The following is a 20,340-nucleotide window of genomic DNA, read 5'->3' as shown; positions in this document are numbered from 1 at the left end:
TGTCTAAGAAGATCATAATAGATTATATCTTACATGGTCAATTAATTCCTTTAAATAGACCATGAAATAATTTTCTTGATAAGTATCATTAAGGATACCCATGCACATACCTAATGGACATTTTGAGTATTTGGTGAATATCATGTGACTTAATATTTAGTAGGCCATTTACTCAGAGTATTTGGTAAATATCATGTGACTTGATACTCTGAGGCTATTACTCTTGATATCATGAGATGATATCATTATGGTGGATATATTTTGATATCCTTAAATACTCCATTTTTAGAATATCATATTAAGATGCCATCTCTTTGTATTGCTTGAGGGCAAGGTGTGTTAATTGTATAATAATCCTCCCTAGTTAAGAGGGAGTGTTAATGTTGTAACTGTAGTTAGATTGATTTAACCATGAGATACATTATTATGATTTCTAGTTAAATCATTCTGATCTCTCTCTCTCTCTCTCTCTCACACACACACACACACACACACACACACACACACACACACACACACACACACACATGTATATAATTAACAATTATATAATAATTACTAATCATAAATAATATGTTAACGAATAGACATGCCCCTTCATGTCTCTCCTTGTCTCATCCATAATATAAATTCAAAGAGATAATTTCCTTTGAAAATCACATAAATATACAATTAATGTTATTAGTTTTACAACGATCCCAAAATTTATCATAGATATTTGAAGGTCTTAAATTTTACAAGTTCAATGGATAAAAATATATATTTGAAAATTTATGTTTTATAACTTCTTCTAATTGTTTGAAGGCTCCAATATAATTCATCCACATATTTATTTAAATTTAATTGAAAATGTGCAAAAATACTTCAATTGTTTGGTCTTTTTTTATTGGTAATCTATTTCTAAAGACTTTATATGAATGGGTACTGTATAAAATTTAATGAAATACTTAAAAAAGAATTTCTATTTTTTCAAACAAATAGATTGAGTCATTTAAAAAAAATGGTACTTCTAGTGAAATCCTTTACTTTTTTGTTTGTTAGAATGTGAAGGCACTCCCATTAAATTTCTTAACTAGAAAGGCATAAAATATTTCAAATTTCAAGCTGAATGAGACGACGTTTCAATTGTCATTCACTTCATTGGATATTCTCATTTGTAAAGGTTCGTGAAAAATATGGTATTAACATATGTTCATGTCATTGGATTTGGTTATTATAGTGTTTTTTATTTATGTTGGGCTCAAAAATTATAATTGATGACATTTTATGATTTAATAGAGATCATTTAGGCAAAACTTATGAAATATGTATTGAATACTATTCATTTGTACAAATTGTATACAAAATGATGTTTTGACATATTTAAATCTCTAAAATCTATCAATATACAGAAATAAATAATGTTGAAGAAAAGTTTTCAAAAAATATTTTCTTAGATCTTTATTCATTTATAAAAGTTTTGAGAAATTTAAATGTTACGATTTTTTTGTGTTATTCTTTATAAGATATTTTTATTTTAGTTTTTATAAATATATGGAAGAAAAATAAGAGATTTGTTTTAATAATAAAATTTAATTCACTTTAAGAAGAAAGAAGGAAAATAATATAAAAATAGTATATTAAGAAAAAAAATATAATTATACTTCTAGTATATTAAGAAATTAGAAATTATTTTTAAAAATATATTTCATTAACATAATTATTTCCTACCGACTAACTAAAGTTTTGTCCAACCACGATATATCTTGTATTCTTGTATTTATCTTCTTTGTTTATGCTTTGTTTCATTTTAATATGCATTGTTTATACCTTAAAAGACAATACTATATAAGCACTGGTATAAACATCTCAAGATATAGAATTTAAGATAAGTATGAATCCGTTTCTAATGGATGTGAATAATGGGGACAATTCAACGCTAAGAATTCAAGGAGTTCAGACTGATATTTGGCACGACGGGTCAACCTTGTGCTTCTCCATTTGAGATGAGCTTTAAAGATAGGGAGGTAATTGGAAAAGGCTGCGAGATAAAAAGATGGTCCCTCTCAAATGGACAACAAAATGCCTCGAGCGCATCCAGACAAGAGGATTGTACAACCAAGCACGCAAATTCTCCATCTTTAGAAAATGACTGGCAAACAGTGCACCACCTTCCCATCCCCAGCTCTTACCCGATACAGACACATGAGACAACCATGTCCTCTTCGCCAAAAGTACTGTTCAAAACAAATAGACGAGAGCAAAAGTTTTCCACATCACGACATTGAATTGCTCTATACTTTTACCCACCTCGTAACTTCCTTGCCTAATGTGTTTTCACATGAAGAAGCTCTTTCTCATCAGTTTGAATATTATAGCAGAATAGAGTCACTTATTGAATCTATTTGTAAAGGTAGTAGATGAACTCTAACTAATTTTAGTCTGTCAGAATTACTGAAAACCATTTATGATATATGAAACTGAAAAAGTATGCCGTACAATTTAAGCTAGATTGTTTGCAGTTGTTATTCTCGACTTTAAAACCATCTAAAATCATGTCCATATGTTGGAGATAAATAATTGATGCGTCTATCTTCAATCTTGTGGCTAAGCCACTTCCATAGATCAGGTGAATTAATCTCCATGATTACTTGCTCATAGATTAAACTAATCTCCAACCTTACCTGCTGATGTACCGTGAACAGAACAGTGGTCTCATGAAGCTAGTGGCGTTCGTTCTTATTTCCTTTCCTGTTGGGTCTATTAGATTCAACACCCCCAACAAAAGACACATTTCGTTTCTTCAACCCATAAAAGAAACACGCATTCTTTTTCATCAACCCATTAAAAGAAACACACATTTTTTTTTTTTCCTTCAACCTATTTATAAGAAATCCAGAGTTTGATTTTTGTAAATTCCACCATTCAAAAATAAACAGGCGGTCTTAAGTTTGAGTTATGAAAACTCAACATATTGATGATTCTGATGAAATATGATTCATTGATAAAAAGAATGTTCACACAATCGACATTCAAATAACATGAACTGAAAAATTGAATGTGTTTTAACAGAGTTTCGGGTATCCTTCGATCATGTGAACATTAGCAAAGTTATATTTTCATGATTATTTAAGGTTGGATCAAGAATCGATTTTATGAATGATGGGTTCTTTAATCGCCGAAAATTTATTGCAGCCTGATATCTTTCCCTTCGTGGCGGATTCATTTAATTTTGAAGTACTTAATCAAAATTTCCATCACCAAGTCAAATTTGTAAAGCAATTGAATAGTTGACTTAGGCTCAAAATAGCAGAATCCCGAAAAAGGAATGAGTATATATAGGAGGAAAAAAATCGTGGTTATCAATGTATATCGAGAAGATCCTAATTTTTTTTTTCATTTAAAAATTAGTCTTTCTTCCAGGTATCAATCTATAACAAAATATCTACCTTTACCCTTTTTTGGACTCTCAAAATTCCCGTACCACCCCTGCTAGACCACTAGAGGTCTTCTCTATCATAAACACAACTCTCGCTCTCTATACAGTTGAACACAAGAAACTGCAAATCAGTTTTCTGTGGCTCTATGAGGCCCTGGCCTTAACATGTGCCTCCTCACTTTACATACACAAATAGTCCATGGCTTCAGAAACAGCAGCACAGAAACTATGTACAGCGATTCGATTCGATGCGAACATTTACAGACTAGAACTGGGAGATGCATCTTCTATGACAGGATTTGAACTGATTGGTCTTGGTCTGCTTATTGTCTTCCTTCCATGTCGTCCCTATATCTTTGGCTATACGCCTTGCATCTATCGATGTGCCTAGCAATCCTCTTCTCGTGAAACCCACTGCATACAGCCCACTTCCCCCCTTCCACCCATTAGGAAACGGTGTCTTGGGCATTCCACTTTTAGAAAAAAAGTCGCATTTCTGCACCGACACAAAATAAAGAAGAACAACAAACCCACTTGTATATTAGTTCAAAATTTTCACAACTCCAATTTAGGACGCAACAAGAAGAGATAGAAAGAAAGAAAATGACTTCTTGAATGAGAGGAAGGAGAAGAAGAGATTCACCTCTAGCCAGTAGGGCACGTTGCTCTTGTAGCCAGTGGACCAAACCACGGCATCAAAGTCCTGGTCCGTTCCATCGGCGAATTTGGCACCATGGGCGGTGAAGCAATGTACAGCGGGTACAACCTTGATATGACCACTCCTTATCTTTTTCAAGGCTCCCACGTCCAGAACAGGGGTCTTTCCCGCTACATTCTTGAGCTCTATCGGCCCAATTTTCGGCCTCGGGAGGCCCAATCTCCTGGTGCTGCCAAGCATCAACCAGGCAATAAACAAAAGCAAGCGGTCCACGAGCCATAGTGGGAGCCATCTCATCATTGCCATGGCCACTCCGAAAGTGGACTTTCCAAACATCTCTCGTGGCAGCACATGTACCTGCGCATTCCCAAGAACACATTTCAGTTCCACAATTCCCGAATCCACATGCCACGACGGATTAAAAAATGATAAAAAGCTCAAAAATTGATTGCCATGTTCCAGTTAACATTTCAAGGCTCAAGCTTTCACAGCTCAATATTGAAGATACTTTAGCTAAACCAAAGTTGAAACAAGGAATGAATGGAGAAGTTTACCTGACTGCGGACAACCATGGAAGGCTTGGCATTGTGGTTGGCAAGGTCCAGACTGACTTCCATTCCACTGTTACCACATCCAACCACGAGCACCTTCTTCCCCTGATAGCTTGCACCATTTTTGTACTCGCAGGCATGAACAATCTGCCCTCTAAAGCATTCGGCACCAGCAATATCCGGAATCACTGGCTCCGCATTCTCTCCGGTGGCAACAATCAGCCAACGGCAAATGTACTCAAACTCGCGCAAACCGCTCTTGGTGCTAACTCTCCACAAACCACAGGTCTCGTCATACTTGGCAGACTGGACGCATTCGTTGAACCTGGGATTGAGTTCGAACTCCCTAGCGTAGGATTCTAAGTAGTCTATGAACTGCGACTTGGAAGGATAAGTGGGGAAATCTTCAGGAAATGGCATTCTGGGGAGCTCGCAGAATTGTTTGGGGAGATGGAGCTTGAGTCTATTGTAGGTCCTACGCTGCCAGAGAGAGGCTATGCAATCGGCTTTCTCAAGTATGATGGAGGGCACTCCTTGCTCTTTCAAGCAGGCTCCAGTAGCCAGGCCGGAAGGGCCCGCTCCAACGATAACAGGGCCATTCACCCAAACACACCTCTTCCTGTTCAGGTAGTCATCGTTTGCCTCCTTCCCAACTTGCTCACAGAAGCGGTCCATATGTTTGGAGGAAGAAACAAAACAAAACAAAACAAAGGCTCAGTTGTGAAAAGGGTTCACAGTGATCACAAGCTAAATGACTCTATGAGTAGTAGTAGTAGCGCTTGGTATGCTAGTAGTAGTAGTAGAAGTTCCAGAGGGTCCCGTTGGCAAATGAAGTCAAGATGAAACATCTTCGTAGGGGCGGGGGGGCTTATATAGGACACACGGACTCCCCATCACTGGAAAAGGTAGAATAGAAATGATAAAAGAGAACATAACACTTGGGGACGGGACGACTGCTACTTCCCGGAAAGTAAAAATCTAATTTTAAAAACAAAGAAACGATTGGATTGTGAAAGAGTTCTAGCAGGAGATGAAGCACCGTATCCAATGAGCCACCAACGCGAGAAGTGATTTTTTTAAAGTTTGTGGGTCCACAACGTTGGGTGCCTTATTTTCAATTTTGGGGGCAAATTCGTTAAGTTTGTCATGAATAGATTATGCAGGATGGTCATGGTAGCTTCTCTTGCATTAATTTTTTTTTTACATTTTTAATTCTGATAATTTTTTCAAAGTGAAATAATTTTGCCCTATGTTGAACTTGATTGTGTGCTCCAACTAGATTGGTTTGATCAAAATTCAGATATATTCTAGCAGTTTTGGAAGGCATGGAGTGGGCTCGCAAGTGTAAGTAACAAGCTCTTTTTCTTTAAGATTGATTTCGCCAAGGCTTATGACCACATTGAATGGCCTTTCATTTTGGTCATGCATCATGCCTTCGAGTTTGGTCATGCTTTTATCTAGTTGGTTCAAATGCTCTTTCAAAAAGCTAATGCTTGCATCACCATCAATGGCAAGCAATCTTAGGCCTTTGGCCTCTTTAGGTCCATCCGTTGTGGATGTCCTTCAGCTTTGACTTTGTATGTTCTTGATGTCGAAAGATTTCAAATTCGTGCTTGCTAATGCCATCTCTTCTGGCCATGTCAGAGGTATATTCCTATTCGAGTCACCTACCGAGCTTGTCAACGGGCACTTTCTTGATGACTCCTTCACTCTCATTAAAGACAAATAAAATGTTTCCAACACTCTGCAATTCCTTGACACTTTTTGTCTGCCCTTTGGTTCAACTACTCAATGACAAAAAACTTTGTGTTATAGACACTCTTTTCTTCTGGCCCCACCATGGCTCTTACAATATGAATGCAAATGGACTCGACATTGAGAGGTCTTCCTCTTTCTGGGTATCCCTTTTGCTTTCCAAGTTTCACTTATGGAGCTTTGGAGTTTTTTTTCTTGCCAAGATTGTGAAGAAGCTTGACTACTAGATTACCAAGCCTCTTTCTTTGGCTGGTAAGTTCCAGATCTATTCCAAGGTTCTAGTTGTCACTCATGTTTACTATTCTTCCTATTGGGGTCCCTCCAACACCTCTTACATGAAGTTGGAGAAACTCCTTAAGGATTTTCTTTGGGCTTATGGAGTTGATTAACATGTATTTCATAGTTGTCTAGGAGTATTATTGTCTTCCCAAGGAGTTTGGAGGCCTTGGCCTTCTTTCCACTGAGAAATAGGGTATTGCCTTATGTGCCAAATGGGATATTCGTGCTCTCACTGGAGACAAAGCCTAGAAAATACTTCTTAAGCATTGCATTTGTTCTAGTTTCCTAGTCAACAGTCTAGCTTGGAAGGGGATTAGTTTTCAAACCCTTCTAATCAAGTTTCTAAACCAACATAAATCCATGACACCTTTGTCATCAAAAGTATCTGGAAAACCTAGGAAGCCATCAAGTTGCGGCTTCGATGGATTGGTGAGGGTTTCAAGGATGGTTTCTCTATGAACCAACATAATATTTGGTGGTCTCCCCTTTTGTTATGCAAGGGGTTCTACTTGCCAAAGTGTAGGCTCTTAGTGCGCTGCATTTGTTTTCAAACATGGCATCAAGACACCTAAAGATTTGTTCTTCAAAGCCACTATGAGCATAATGCAATAGTTATTAAAAGGTAGAAAATGAAAAGGTAAGTGTAAAATAAGTGAATAAAATCTAAGAAGCATTCTCAAATATGGTAGAGTGAGAAAACCAGCTTTGAACCAAATTGTAAGAGGATAAGTATTAGTTAGAGGTAGCACAATAGACAAATTATATAAGCATTGAGAGATATAAGTAAAAGGATAAATGGTAGAGGAAAGAAAGTGAAATAAGTAATCAAATATAATCATGTCAATGGTTTGAAAGACTTTGGTAAAGGGGAACAAATTATGTAATAGCAACTTAGTAAATGGTTCATATTAAATTGATTCCACTCGAGAGGGTAGATCAAGTGAGATAATAGATAGGATATGGATGTTCATGCATTGGAGATTTAGGTCATAATTTAGAACTCTTATGATAAAACAATAATTTTACTTGAATACTATCTTATTGGGAGAGACTCAAACTACTATCAATATGAAAAAAAATCAAAATTATAAGCACAACTATACTACCTAAAGAAAATATTACTTACATTAAACATTCTCTTTACTAAGGGAAATTAAGAAATAGTAGAGGGAGTTAAGGGTGAAGTTGTTGTTACCAAAATTTTAACACAATTTGAGGCTAATGCACACTATTCGAGAATCCTAAAAGACATACATATTTTCTTCAAGAAATAACCCCATTGTATGATGAAGAATGAAAGGAAACCAAAATAAGTGATAAATAAATTAGACAATAGAATGTAGGATAAACACAAAATGTACAAACTAGTTGATGAGATTAGACAGACTAAGAATATACAATAAATATAATAAAGGAATTGGTCATTTCAAAGAAGCATGAGTCAAATAAGATTTTCAGGGAGATTAAAAATGGAAATGCACATAACAAGAACAAAATTATAGAATGTCAATGTTTATGTGATACATAAAATAGGTGTAAGATTGTGAAAATGAAAAAGGCACACTCCTTAAAATCATAACAATGAAGATACATGTATCTAATACCCAATATTTAACAATTTTTTTAGTGAAATCATTTTAAATAGAACTTCCAAGTAGAATGGAAAACTAGCCTAATTGTATTTTTAATATAATATAAATATGAACAATATCTCAAACTATCATGGTCAACCTTTTATTTACAAGTCTTCTTTTGATTATGATAGAATGTGGATTAACATTCGGGTAGAGAAATAGAAATAGAAAACAAAGGGCACTTGCAAAGTAGAAATTGAGGTACTGTGTTATGAAGCTTATTTCTCGTTAAAGGTGTAAATCAAGCATGTTTTCTTAAAGAGGATATTATATCATTTATGAGTTCAATTTTTTTATACATCTAACATAGGAATGTGATTCTAAGTACACTAAAATGCTTCCCATGCTATATTTTTGAGAAGAGGGTTACTAGCAAGATATGAAATAGACCCACCAAAGTCATATAGATCCTACCAAAATCCATTAAACATAATGTGCAAAGATTCTAACTAAAGAGACAACCTCCAAAATAGTGGTAAAATGTAATAGAAACAACACAACAATCAAATATTTGTATAGGAAAAAATTCAATTACCTTGACCCTTTAACTAAGAACCAAGGATTATGAGGCACATGTTTTGTCTTGAAGTATTCAAGACACAATCTTGCTCACATCACTTATCATACCTTTAGAGGATTGAAGCTTGATGGATGATGGATGGTGTAATTAAGGAACATATTATGATGTAACCATAGATGGGAACACCTCAATGAGATTTATTCAATAGTTCAACAAGATTAAAGTTAGTGAAAGAAACAACAAGGAAGAGAGATATATAAATATGCCAAATCTACCTTTATTCACTAGGAAAATAATTTACATTTAGTTGGCTTCATGTATGCCCTCATACATGCCAAACTACAATAGGCCTACTTGATTACAACCTTTGGTCAGAAACCTTAACCCCAATCTTAATGATGTATATACTTGATCCTACTATCTACTAACTTTATGCTACTCTAGGGAACAATCCCAATACATATATAGGCATAAAAAAAAGTGCATGTCAACCTAAAGATCTATAACATTCCCCACAAATAGGAAATGTATTACAACAGATAGGTTCCATCCCAAATAATAAGGAAATCAAGGAATAAATTGTTTGACAACTTGCAGTTCCATATTTAGGTCCTGACATGATCCAATAACATAGCTAGAAGTTCCACCAAATATCACAAGCCATAGATCTCCATCTCAAATCCAAGTTCCACAATCAAGTCTGAAAACATGTAAGAACATGCCACTCGAGATTTAACAATTCACAACTCAAGCAACATCATTCCAAATAAGTTGTAAACCTAGGAACATAATCCAAATAGGTCCTTGATATACTCTAATCATCACAATAGAAAAATAAAAAATGTGAAAAACCATGTGATTATTCTCCAAATTGTACAAACTGGAAAATTGGTATAAACTAGAAATAATTTTGTTGTTGTTGATGCAATATTGGTCCGAGCCCAAGATGCTCTTGCATCATATTATCAACTTCATCAATTATGTTCAACCAACAAACTTACAACACTGCACTAAGATCTTCTCCATAATATTGTATTTGTCTCATAATTGATGCATCGACACTAAAAGTGGTGGGAAAACTAAATTAAATCAACTAAAATAAGATTTGTAGATGTTAATATTTTTAAATGTTCAAACTAAATAATATTAGAAATAAATTACACAAATAAAAGGTAATAGAAAAGGACATAAGCTAACATTATAATAAAAATAATAGTATTGAAATTGAGAAATGTAAAGAATCATGGAAGGAAATAAGAAAGAAAGTCACTCTAGGGATGGTGGTGGTCAAGAGAAGGTCAAAAATACAAAGGATAATTAAAATACCAAAATAATCACACCCATCATCAAAATAGGTGTTAAGAGCTAATAAATTTGAGCTATAGATAGAATATGAGGAGATAAGAAGAAGAAAATAAATCTAAGATGGAGTATATGATAAGTTTTAATAAAGAATTAATGAAGACAACAACATTATCAAGTGTCATTTGGAAAAGTGAAAAATTATTGTAATGTTGGGTATTTTGAGTGACATCTTTAATCAACCCAACTATTTTATAACAAATGAAAAAATAAAAAATGGAAAGGAAAATGCAAAATAATTGAAAGAAACCTAAGCACTCTAAAATATGGAAGATTGAGAAAACTAGTTTTGAAACAAATTGTAAGAGGTTAATTATTAGGTTAAAATAGTACAATAATCTATATAGACAAATAGAAGTTGATAGAGATGCAAGTGGTAGAAGGAAGAAACTCGATAAATAATAAAAAATAATCATGTGAATGGATTGAAATACTTTGGTGAAGGGGTTCATATTACATTAAAAACTTAGAAAAGGGCTCCCATTATACCAACTCTAGTAGAGAAAGTAGATCAAGTGAGATAATATAATTAGAATATGAATGAAGAGATAGAAACATTCATATCACAATGTAAAAATTGTAATGATGAAACAATATTTTATAGAATAGTGTCATGTTGAGAGACTCAAATTACTATCTATATGAAGGGGAAATCAAAATTACAAGCACAATTGGACCGCCAAAGTAAAGCTTGACTTACATAAGATATTCTCTTGATTAAGAAATCTCTAAAAGATTTTAGAGTGTCATCAAAATTAGAAAGCAATAGGAAGAGATAATTAAGGGTGAAGTTGTTGCTATATTTTTAACAAAAAATTAGGCTAGTGCACACTATACAAGAAACCCAAAACACATACAAATGTGTTAAAAAAAAAAAAAAAAAAAAAAAATAGATTCAATCAATAAACCCATGGTATGATGAAGAATGAAATCAAACAAAAAAGAGTATAAATAAACTATGCAATAGAATAAAGAATAACCAAAAAGTATACTAACTAGTTGATGAAAACAAAAAGGAAAGATATACAAGAAATATAATGAAGGAATTGATCTTCTTCAAGTAACATGAATCAATTTTTAAATTTTTTTTTTTATAGAACTTTAAAATGAAAAAATACATATCAAGAGCAACATGATAGCATAAAAATGGTTAGAACACATAAAATGGTTGTAATAAGGTGAAAATAAAAGAGAGATACAATCCATGAAATCATTCCAATGAAGAATCAATCATAATGTAATACATCATGTAAAAGGGTTTGTAATCTAAAATGGTTAAATCTTGAGACATAATTGAAGAATCTATATAGGGAAGCCAAAATCTAGCAACTAAAATTAAATAAATGTTCAATGATATCATTTCAAATGTTTTCTAGATAAAATAAAGAACTAGTCTAACCCTACCTTTAAAACAAAATAAAGATATGAACAATATCTCAAACTATCACGGTCACATTTTATTTATAGGTCTTCGTATGATCCTAATCGAATGTATGATTAACATTTGGATATAAAAATAGGGAAAAAAAAAGGGTACTTGGAATTTTTTAAAATCCAAATCCTCAACTATTAACCATTCAATCATGAATAGATGGGACATTATCTTGAATAAATGCCAAAATCCTATTAATGACATAAAAATATATGTGAATGAGATTTTATAGTAGCTATGTGGAGGAAGAAAACATGTACAAAATGACAAAATTATATTATGAGGTTTAACTTGACATATTAGGCTCGCGAGAAAAAGTTTGTATAAGGGTCAAAATCAAACAAGGATAAGAGATCATCATTGTGAACAACTAATGATTAGCTCCCATATGTTCAAACATGAGACAAGTAGATAAACAACATCCAAACACAAATGAGAAGAAAGGGTGTAACTTTTTCATCATAAACATAGTAGAAACAAAAGAATATCTCATCTTTAAATGTATAGAGTTCAAAGATATCCAAGCCAACTCAGGCAAAGTTGGCTTTTAAAAAACTATTCAAAGAAAATACATTGCAAAATTTGCAAGAATTGCTAAATCATATGAATCTTTAACTACTTGTAAATCATATTAAACATTTTGATCTACTGAACATAATTAAAACAAGGGCTCTGTTGAGCATGAGTCCCTGCCTATTAGGACAAAAAAAGGAAATATATTAATAAAATGAGTAATTTGTAAGAGGGGGTGTAAAAAGAAGAAGTAAAACTAAATTTACTTACTTATAGGAAAATTATGAGTGTAATGTACTTAATAGGTAAAAGTGCCATGATGAAAAATAAATATTGTTGAATGATTTATAAGACTATAAATAATGATTATTTTGTAGGAAAAAATTCATTTTGATTATCTTTAAAATTATATTTTAATATCTTGGTACAATTATTTAATCTAGTAATCAATTGTGTTATAAGCTACCTGTAATATTGTATAAAATGTCATATATATATATATATATATATATATATATATATATATATATATATATATATATATATATATATATATATAATACTACTAAATTTTAAATACAATATTTTTTGAATTACCAATTTACATATTATAATATAATAATTTATATCATTTAAAAAACTAAACATATAAATATTATTACAATTTAAGTTTTGTTAATATATTAATTAATTATTTGACTAAATTTATTATTAATATATATAAACAAATTGTCGTTGAAAGAAATGACATTAATGAATATTAATTTATCAATTTGATTTTATATATACTTAAATTAATTTATAAATTTTATTCTGTTATCATTTAATAATAGTGATCACGTTAAAAAATAAATTGCACCACTTAAGTTCTCTCGGTAAAAGGTTTTTTTTTAATTAACAAAAATAGGCAACTTATAAAGCGCACAAACATCGCGTCCCAACTTGTAACACATTTTTTAGCGCATCGCCTTTTAATTTTTTGAATTTCTAGAAACGAAAATACTAATAAAGCTCGAGAAATTCCTCTTCGTCCAATCAGAAAATCAGAATTTATATGCCATAATTGATTTTTAAAATCAAACTTCATAAAACCTTTAGGAAGTATGGAATGACGCATTCAGTTTTTCACAAAAAGTAATTGTGAGGGGGCTAATGGGAACATTAGTTCCTTGCCTTATATAAGGCAGGGACTAATAATTTCAATTGAACATAATGAAATTTATTTTATTTCATATCATTTAAAGAGTTTTACAATTTTAGAATACTTAAAGCTCAAATGGTCTAATGAACACAATAAAAATTATTGCAATTCAAAATAGTTAAAATCATCTGATTTTATATCAATTAAACAAATCAGACCATATGTTTTCAAATAGACGATGCACTTGGTTAAGAACTTTGGATGTGTTCCTAATAGATCAATCCGATCTATAAATTTGTCCTAAGACTTGTCAACCTAATCCATCAGCCTTGAGAGGTCATGGCAACATTTAAGAAGCACCCAAAACAACCCATTTACAAAGATTATTAATTATTTAAAAATATAAAATAAATTATTTAAAAATTAAAATATAAAAAATATAACATTTTAATCAATTAATTATTAGAATAAATAAATCACTTTGAGGGCTACATAGACAACGGTTAGGTTATAGGGATGGCTAACCCTATCTAGAAGTAAGCTCGGCTACATTTTCCAATCGAGATTTCAAAGGGGATATTTGTGTACAATCCATGTCACATCATACCTCGAGGTAAGTAGCTACGCTATGCCCATGCCCATATCATCGAAGGCGCTAGGCTACCATCGTTGCATTTGTCCTTGGGATCACACACGATCTACCGTCTAGTCTTCAAAATAGAAAAACGAGCAAGAAACCATGAGGTATCGTGTAGACTTACGGATATGTTAGGAAAGCTTCAATATTGAAATCATTTTAATTAGGATAAATTTGAGAAAAGCGATCGCGTGCTAGGCAGACATCAAAAGATGGGATTCTTCCTTCAGATTTCACCGTATGCTAGAAAATGACGGAAAAGTGTCAACATAAAACGAGGGCCATGGAGAAGCGTGAGGAAAAAGCTTTGCTAAAATCAATATGACGGGCTGAAACGACGGAAAAGCGCCATGGCAAAACGAGGGCCGAAAATGGCGTGGATTGAAAGTAAATGAAACTGACGTGTCCTATGGAGGGATTAAAATGAGCTCGTGGAGGAGACGTGGAGAAAAGCCGGCCGGGAAATATTAAAAAAAGCACAGCATAGCCGCCGCCATCGCGACGGGCATGTGACGTAAGAAATTTGGCGGAGGTGGCGTCGCTCCCAACGGCGAGGAATGAGAGTGGCTGGGAAACAGGGCCCTGCTGACGTCATCTCTGTGGCCGTCAATTGCGCTGTCCGCGAAGGGGCATGTTGGCCTTCACAAGGTCATTGAGACGCCCGCTAATAATGACTGATGTGGATCTAAAAGGAGGCTTCCTTGCCATCATTGGATGGCCCCTTCAATAATTTGGACGGCACCCACAAGCCCAACTATTCTTTGATGGAAATATGTTATAGCATAAAGATTCATCTTATTTATCTATCTACTGGCTTAGGTTGGCTCATAATTGTGAGAATTTGAATCCTAGTGGATAGTTCTTATTTCATCATCTTTAGCAATTATACTCAAGTAAGCTCTAACCTTTTGACAAAAGCTTATTGTACTTGTCTTAGACTAGTATATTGTATTGGTATGCATATAATTAGTAAATAAATTTTACTCTAATTAGCCAACCATAAGTAGGTAGTTTTTCCTTATTTTTATATTAAGATAGTTTAAATGCATATACATCATCAAAAATATAGCTCATATAATCTATATATCTTACATTATCATCTTTGTCCTTGTATCATCATTTACATAAAACATTACAAAATTTAAAGTCTAGTCTTTAGTATTAACATAGAGCCTCCAACAAATAAGCCGTTATATAATAGTTACATAAAGGTTAAGCTACAACCATCAAGCTAATTATTCTAATTACCAATTTTGATTGACATTAGCATTGTTCCAAAGATCTTCACCAGAGCAATCTCATCTTGTCACACCTTCTGAAACAACACCATCTGTAGTTCATCTGCTTGCTAAAGAAGTATCCCCAATTCTTGACCAATCATACACAAATTGGTTGATGACATTTGTTGTACACACACACACACACACACATGCACGCACGCATACATAAATACATATATATACACATACATACATATACATATACACAAACATACATATATAATTTATATATGTGTATATGTGTGTCTGTATGCTTTCAAATAAATAAATAATTATATTACATTATATTTTGAATTAGATATATATGTATAGTTAAAATTGTGCTTATTTAAATGGTCATGATATATGATCCTCATTGCATGGAATTTGTATAAAATAAATAGGCAATTTTGATAGAAATATGTGGGAGTTTTTTATATAATGATTTTTTTTCCTGTGGTCAATTCCGCCACCTTAGCCAAGGGTGTTAACTAGAAATACCAGTGGAGCCTAGAGCAACTGTAAAGAATGTGACAATATAATTGTTACATTCATCTTATAAACTATTTTTGAAAAAGTTAGCGGATTGTAGGTTTGACCAAATGGGTACTTTGACCAAACCCTCATGTCACTAGATTTGATTGAAGTTGTTTATGTAAGGAGCTTTGTTTGAAGTAGCTTGGCTTTTTCAATCCAAGGGCCCTTTTCAATTTAAGGGGCTTGATGAGGTTCGATTTTATTTTCTCATTTTTCTCCATGGAAAACATTGTAGCCCGTTGTATCATCCTACAAAAGTTAGCACCCATAATTAGATGTTAAAGGACCTATTAGACCCCATTTTGGTGATTTTAAGGTCAAAATATTTGCTATGCTTAATTCCAACGACCTGCAATTTCTCCCATCACACTATGTCACACACATTAGATCCTACAAAATTATGAGGCAATTTTACCTCGACTAAGTCAAAATGTCGACCTTGTTCTAAGACTAGGTTGACATGTTGGCCTTGTCCTAGGTTTTTTAGCCCATATTTGGTTTGAGGTTCAATGTCAAGGTTTTTGTCCAAGGTATTTAATTGTGTTTTTTCTTAAATTAGTTTAAATCCCAAAATGAGTATAAAAGGGTATCAACTCCTCTCACTTGAACATGATAGACTCAATAACACACAAGTGCATAATTTGATAAAGTATAAGCAATTCAAGATCTCCAAGTCTCCATTTCTTGAAGATGCATTCAATAAAAGCCAATCTTCTATAATTGATACAATTTATTTCCCACAATTAACAAGTAGATGAATACTCAATCAAGCAAGAAGATCCACATAAATTTTGAAAAAAAAAATCTTGCTTTGGCAATGTTTCTTAATACTCTTAAAGGATTATTTTAGAATAGTGTAGCCTAAAATGATCAAGAAAAATAAGGTATAAAAAAAATCACCCAAAGTTCAACAACCTGCCCAAATGTGTTGGTATTTATTAGTTTGGCCCCATGACACAAAATAAAAAAATTCTAGTTTCTTCCAACTTGACAATGGACTCAACTAATATTTAAAAAAAATAAAAAAAAATAAAATAGAGGTACAATTTTTTTTTAAAGAGCTATTATAGAGGGGCCATTTGTAAACATGCAAATTTAGAAAAATATTATTTTTATATGCTATAGCTTTTGAGAAATAAGTTGTCATACTTTGATATTTTTTGGTACTATTAGGTCTATTAACAACTTATTCTAAAACAATGTATCTTGCAATGACTAGACTATAGTGTTGGGATTGTTGTAGGAGATCACATTATATGTGTTGGTATTAATATTTTGTCATAAATGTCAACATATTTCTTTTTCCTTGTAGTGTTCTTAGCTTGTTCATTGGAGAGACGAAATCAATATGGTTTATGTATTACATATCAGATCTTGTATAGATATAGATGATTGCACAGATTTCTATAGATGATCAATTTTGGATCGTAAAGATTGATATTATGATTTGAGTGAGCTATAGTGTATTTATTAGAAACTAGTTACTATCATTTTCTGGTTACTCTAGTAATGATCGTATTGTGATACTTGAATTAGTATGGATTGATTATACAATATTTAATGTTACTAACCTAACAATATGTTTAGGAATCAAATATGTGTCCTCAGTTGGAGTTATTCTAATGAACAATGAAGAGTTGTTTGTGGATTCTACATAAAAGATGTTGTTGTTGTTGATATGATATTTCATGATTCTTATTTTTGTTTATTAATGATGTCCTACTCTTCTTGCTAGATCTCTTGAGCCATATAATTGGATTTAATATATTTTATGAAGCATATTAAAGTGTTCTTGGCTCACTTGTTATGTGGCATGTTGCATTGGATCTTGAGCATGATCTATGGATCATGACATGTTGGAGGTTATTTGTTTGGGTCCTAGGTATGTCTTAATTGATATATCTTGGATAGTATTGATTATTATAATTCATTTTTATTTATTAAGGTCATACTTAAGGCCAACCTTGTTTAGGTTGATGTATTGTATATATAGATGAAATCATTTATGTAAATAGGAGCATTGGATGATGCAATGTGAGTATGAGATGTGAAGGTGTGAAAGTAGTTTATATCAGAGATTAAAAGTAGATGTATGAGATGAGGGTATGTGCACCAAGTTGTGGTGCCAAAAACATGAACCTAAAGATTTTTTAAAAATTTTTATAAAGAGGCTGCAAAACTGTGACCCATTTCAGTTTTTTTTACATTTTCTCCTCACAGCGCGCACGCGAATTGAAGAAATTGAAGAATTTTGTCACCCGCCTCCTCAAAATGCCTCCTCGTCATCGAAGTTCAAGATTGGGATCATGTTGTATGTTTTCTACTCTTGTTTTTGCATTGTTTTATAAGTTTTTACATTATTTTGTAGGTTTTTTTCAATTTTGCTTTAAATTTGTTTATTTATTTAGATTGCAATTGGTTTCTTATAAGGAAATGTGAATAATGAACCGCCAATCCCCGGTCGGATCAACAAAATCAAAACAAAAACCCTCCAAAAGATCCAAATCAAAACCCTCCACAAGATGAAAATCAAAAACCTCCACAACAATAGCAAGAAATTCTGCAACCTGCACCGATTGGAAGACCTCCTCCTGGCACCCAAGACAACATAATGAATGAAATAGAAAGAGGAAAAAATGAATTAGAAGCACTCATTGGTAGGTTGAAAGCTTGTGGACAAACCAATCTGATGAGAGCACAATTGGCATCCTCCCTTGAGTTCATCATGACCCATGTAGCTTCTGTTAGTGGTTAGTTGGATATTTGGCGTGTTAAGAGGGATGAACAAAGAATATATTACACAAAAAAATTATCATATCAAGATGTAAAAAAAAAAAAAAGAAATAGCAAAAAGTAGCATTTGTGCATTGTTTAAAAAGCCTAGAGAACAAGATACTGTTAAACATACAACTAAAAGGTTTCCCATCCATTGGTGCATACATGATGGTATTAGAAATAAATTTTGGGATAGATGGTGGATGGTCTTTGATGCCCCTCATTGCAATAATCACAAGGTTCCAATGTATTTCTTAAAGAAATTGTATTGTGAATTTGTCCTTGGGGAGATCCGCAATTATTTGATACATTAGAATCTCAGGGTAGAGGTGGGGGTCATCATTTGAGAGGTTGGGGGCACTTTGTGACCCTAATGTAGTTAGGGCACCTATTTTCAAGCCACATCGTGAGCATATGATTATTCATTCAATTGTGAAGGAACATGTAGAGACCAACACTCTAGGGACTATTAATGCTTTGACACATAACCTCATTCATTGTACGAGTCCATTAGTTGAGGAGGATGCTTCTATGCTTCATGGTCACATGTGCACATCATGTGGATCCTTATGCACTTTTGGCAGTCATGCTGGAGACAATATGGATGATGGACTAGTCACCAACATTTGAGTTCCTGAGTGACACATTTGGCATTGACACACAAGTAAATTTTAATTATAATAAACTAATTTGATCACATTTCGTATGCATAGTGAATGACTAATTAATTAGCATGTATTGACATTGTTCAAAATTCAGGGTAAGAGTGTTGTCAGACCTAGCACAGATTCCTCGGCCCCATTTTTCGTTCCGTCGATGAGTCAAGAGTTATGTATCAATTTAATCATTTAAATTAACACATATATTTATTAATTAATCATATGAAGGATTGATAAATTTTTTTTTTATGCATGTGCATCAGTTCTCTATTGGACCATCGACATTCACAAGGGACTCTGAGCTTAGGCGTGATACAAGCTTCGTAGAGGTACATTTGTTTCATGTTTCATGTTACATGTAAATTGTATTATATGACATGCAATTGTTGATGTCTGAGACTCCTTCTCATCTTCGCTAGTCCATTGATCTTGGAGTTGCTGCAATGATGGCTAGTTCAGAGCCATTCACCAAGGTATGAAAGAATTTTCTTGATTTTAGTTGTTGTTTATAATAGTTAGTATCAAAATTTCTAATGTTATTTATAAGTGATTATATTGATTGAATTGTTGTAGGGCCTTATTACACCTGATTATCTGCGAGCCTTTGAGGTGGATGTACAGAGTGACTATTTGATGGTGGTAAGAAAATAATTAATTTTGTGTGTACATATATTTGATTTCAATGTATAATAATTATTGATTCATATCTACTTTGTTTGTATCAGCTCGAGTTAGAGAAGAGCTTAAACAAGAGGATGAGTGAGCATGTGAGGAAGACCCCATCATCCCCATCATCTCCCTCCACATGATGACAGAAGACCTCTAGGGATTTGTTTCCTTCCCCTTGTGGGAAGGAGAAGATATAGTTGATAGACACACATGTATAGGCATTAGTGGACATATATGTTGGATTTTATGTTAGTGGACATATTCGATATATATAATTTGATGTATATATGACATTTTATTTTTGATGTATGACATATATTTGATGAATGACATTATTAGACTTACGACATTATTGGTTAATATATGATATGTTTGTTCATGTATGACATTATTGGTTATCATAATATATTATGTGTTTGTTAATGTATGACATTATTGGTTATCATAATATATTATATGTTTGTTCATGTATGACATTATTGGTTATCATAATATATTATATGTTTGTTCATGTATGCCATTATTGGTTATCATAATATAT

General features: G+C 32.9%; 1 protein-coding gene across 1 annotated transcript; it reads right to left on the bottom strand.

The window, feature by feature from the left end:
* Positions 1-3,683: 3,683 nt before the first annotated feature.
* On the bottom strand, positions 3,684-5,302 carry LOC149528047 (putative indole-3-pyruvate monooxygenase YUCCA9). Its single transcript, XM_089808917.1, has 3 exons — positions 4,631-5,302; positions 4,062-4,433; positions 3,684-3,914 (listed from the first exon to the last, which is right to left on the bottom strand). The coding sequence occupies exons 1-3, from the start codon at positions 5,300-5,302 to the stop codon at positions 3,684-3,686; spliced, it is 1,275 nt and encodes a 424-aa protein (XP_089665043.1).
* Between the last annotated feature and the right edge of the window lie 15,038 nt (positions 5,303-20,340).

This window comes from Cupressus sempervirens, chromosome 11 (genome assembly GCF_028749045.1).
Source record: "Cupressus sempervirens isolate cs-2001-9-10 chromosome 11, ASM2874904v1, whole genome shotgun sequence".
NCBI classification, from domain to species: Eukaryota; Viridiplantae; Streptophyta; class Pinopsida; order Cupressales; family Cupressaceae; genus Cupressus; species Cupressus sempervirens.
This window is presented reverse-complemented; position numbering and strand designations above follow the sequence as displayed.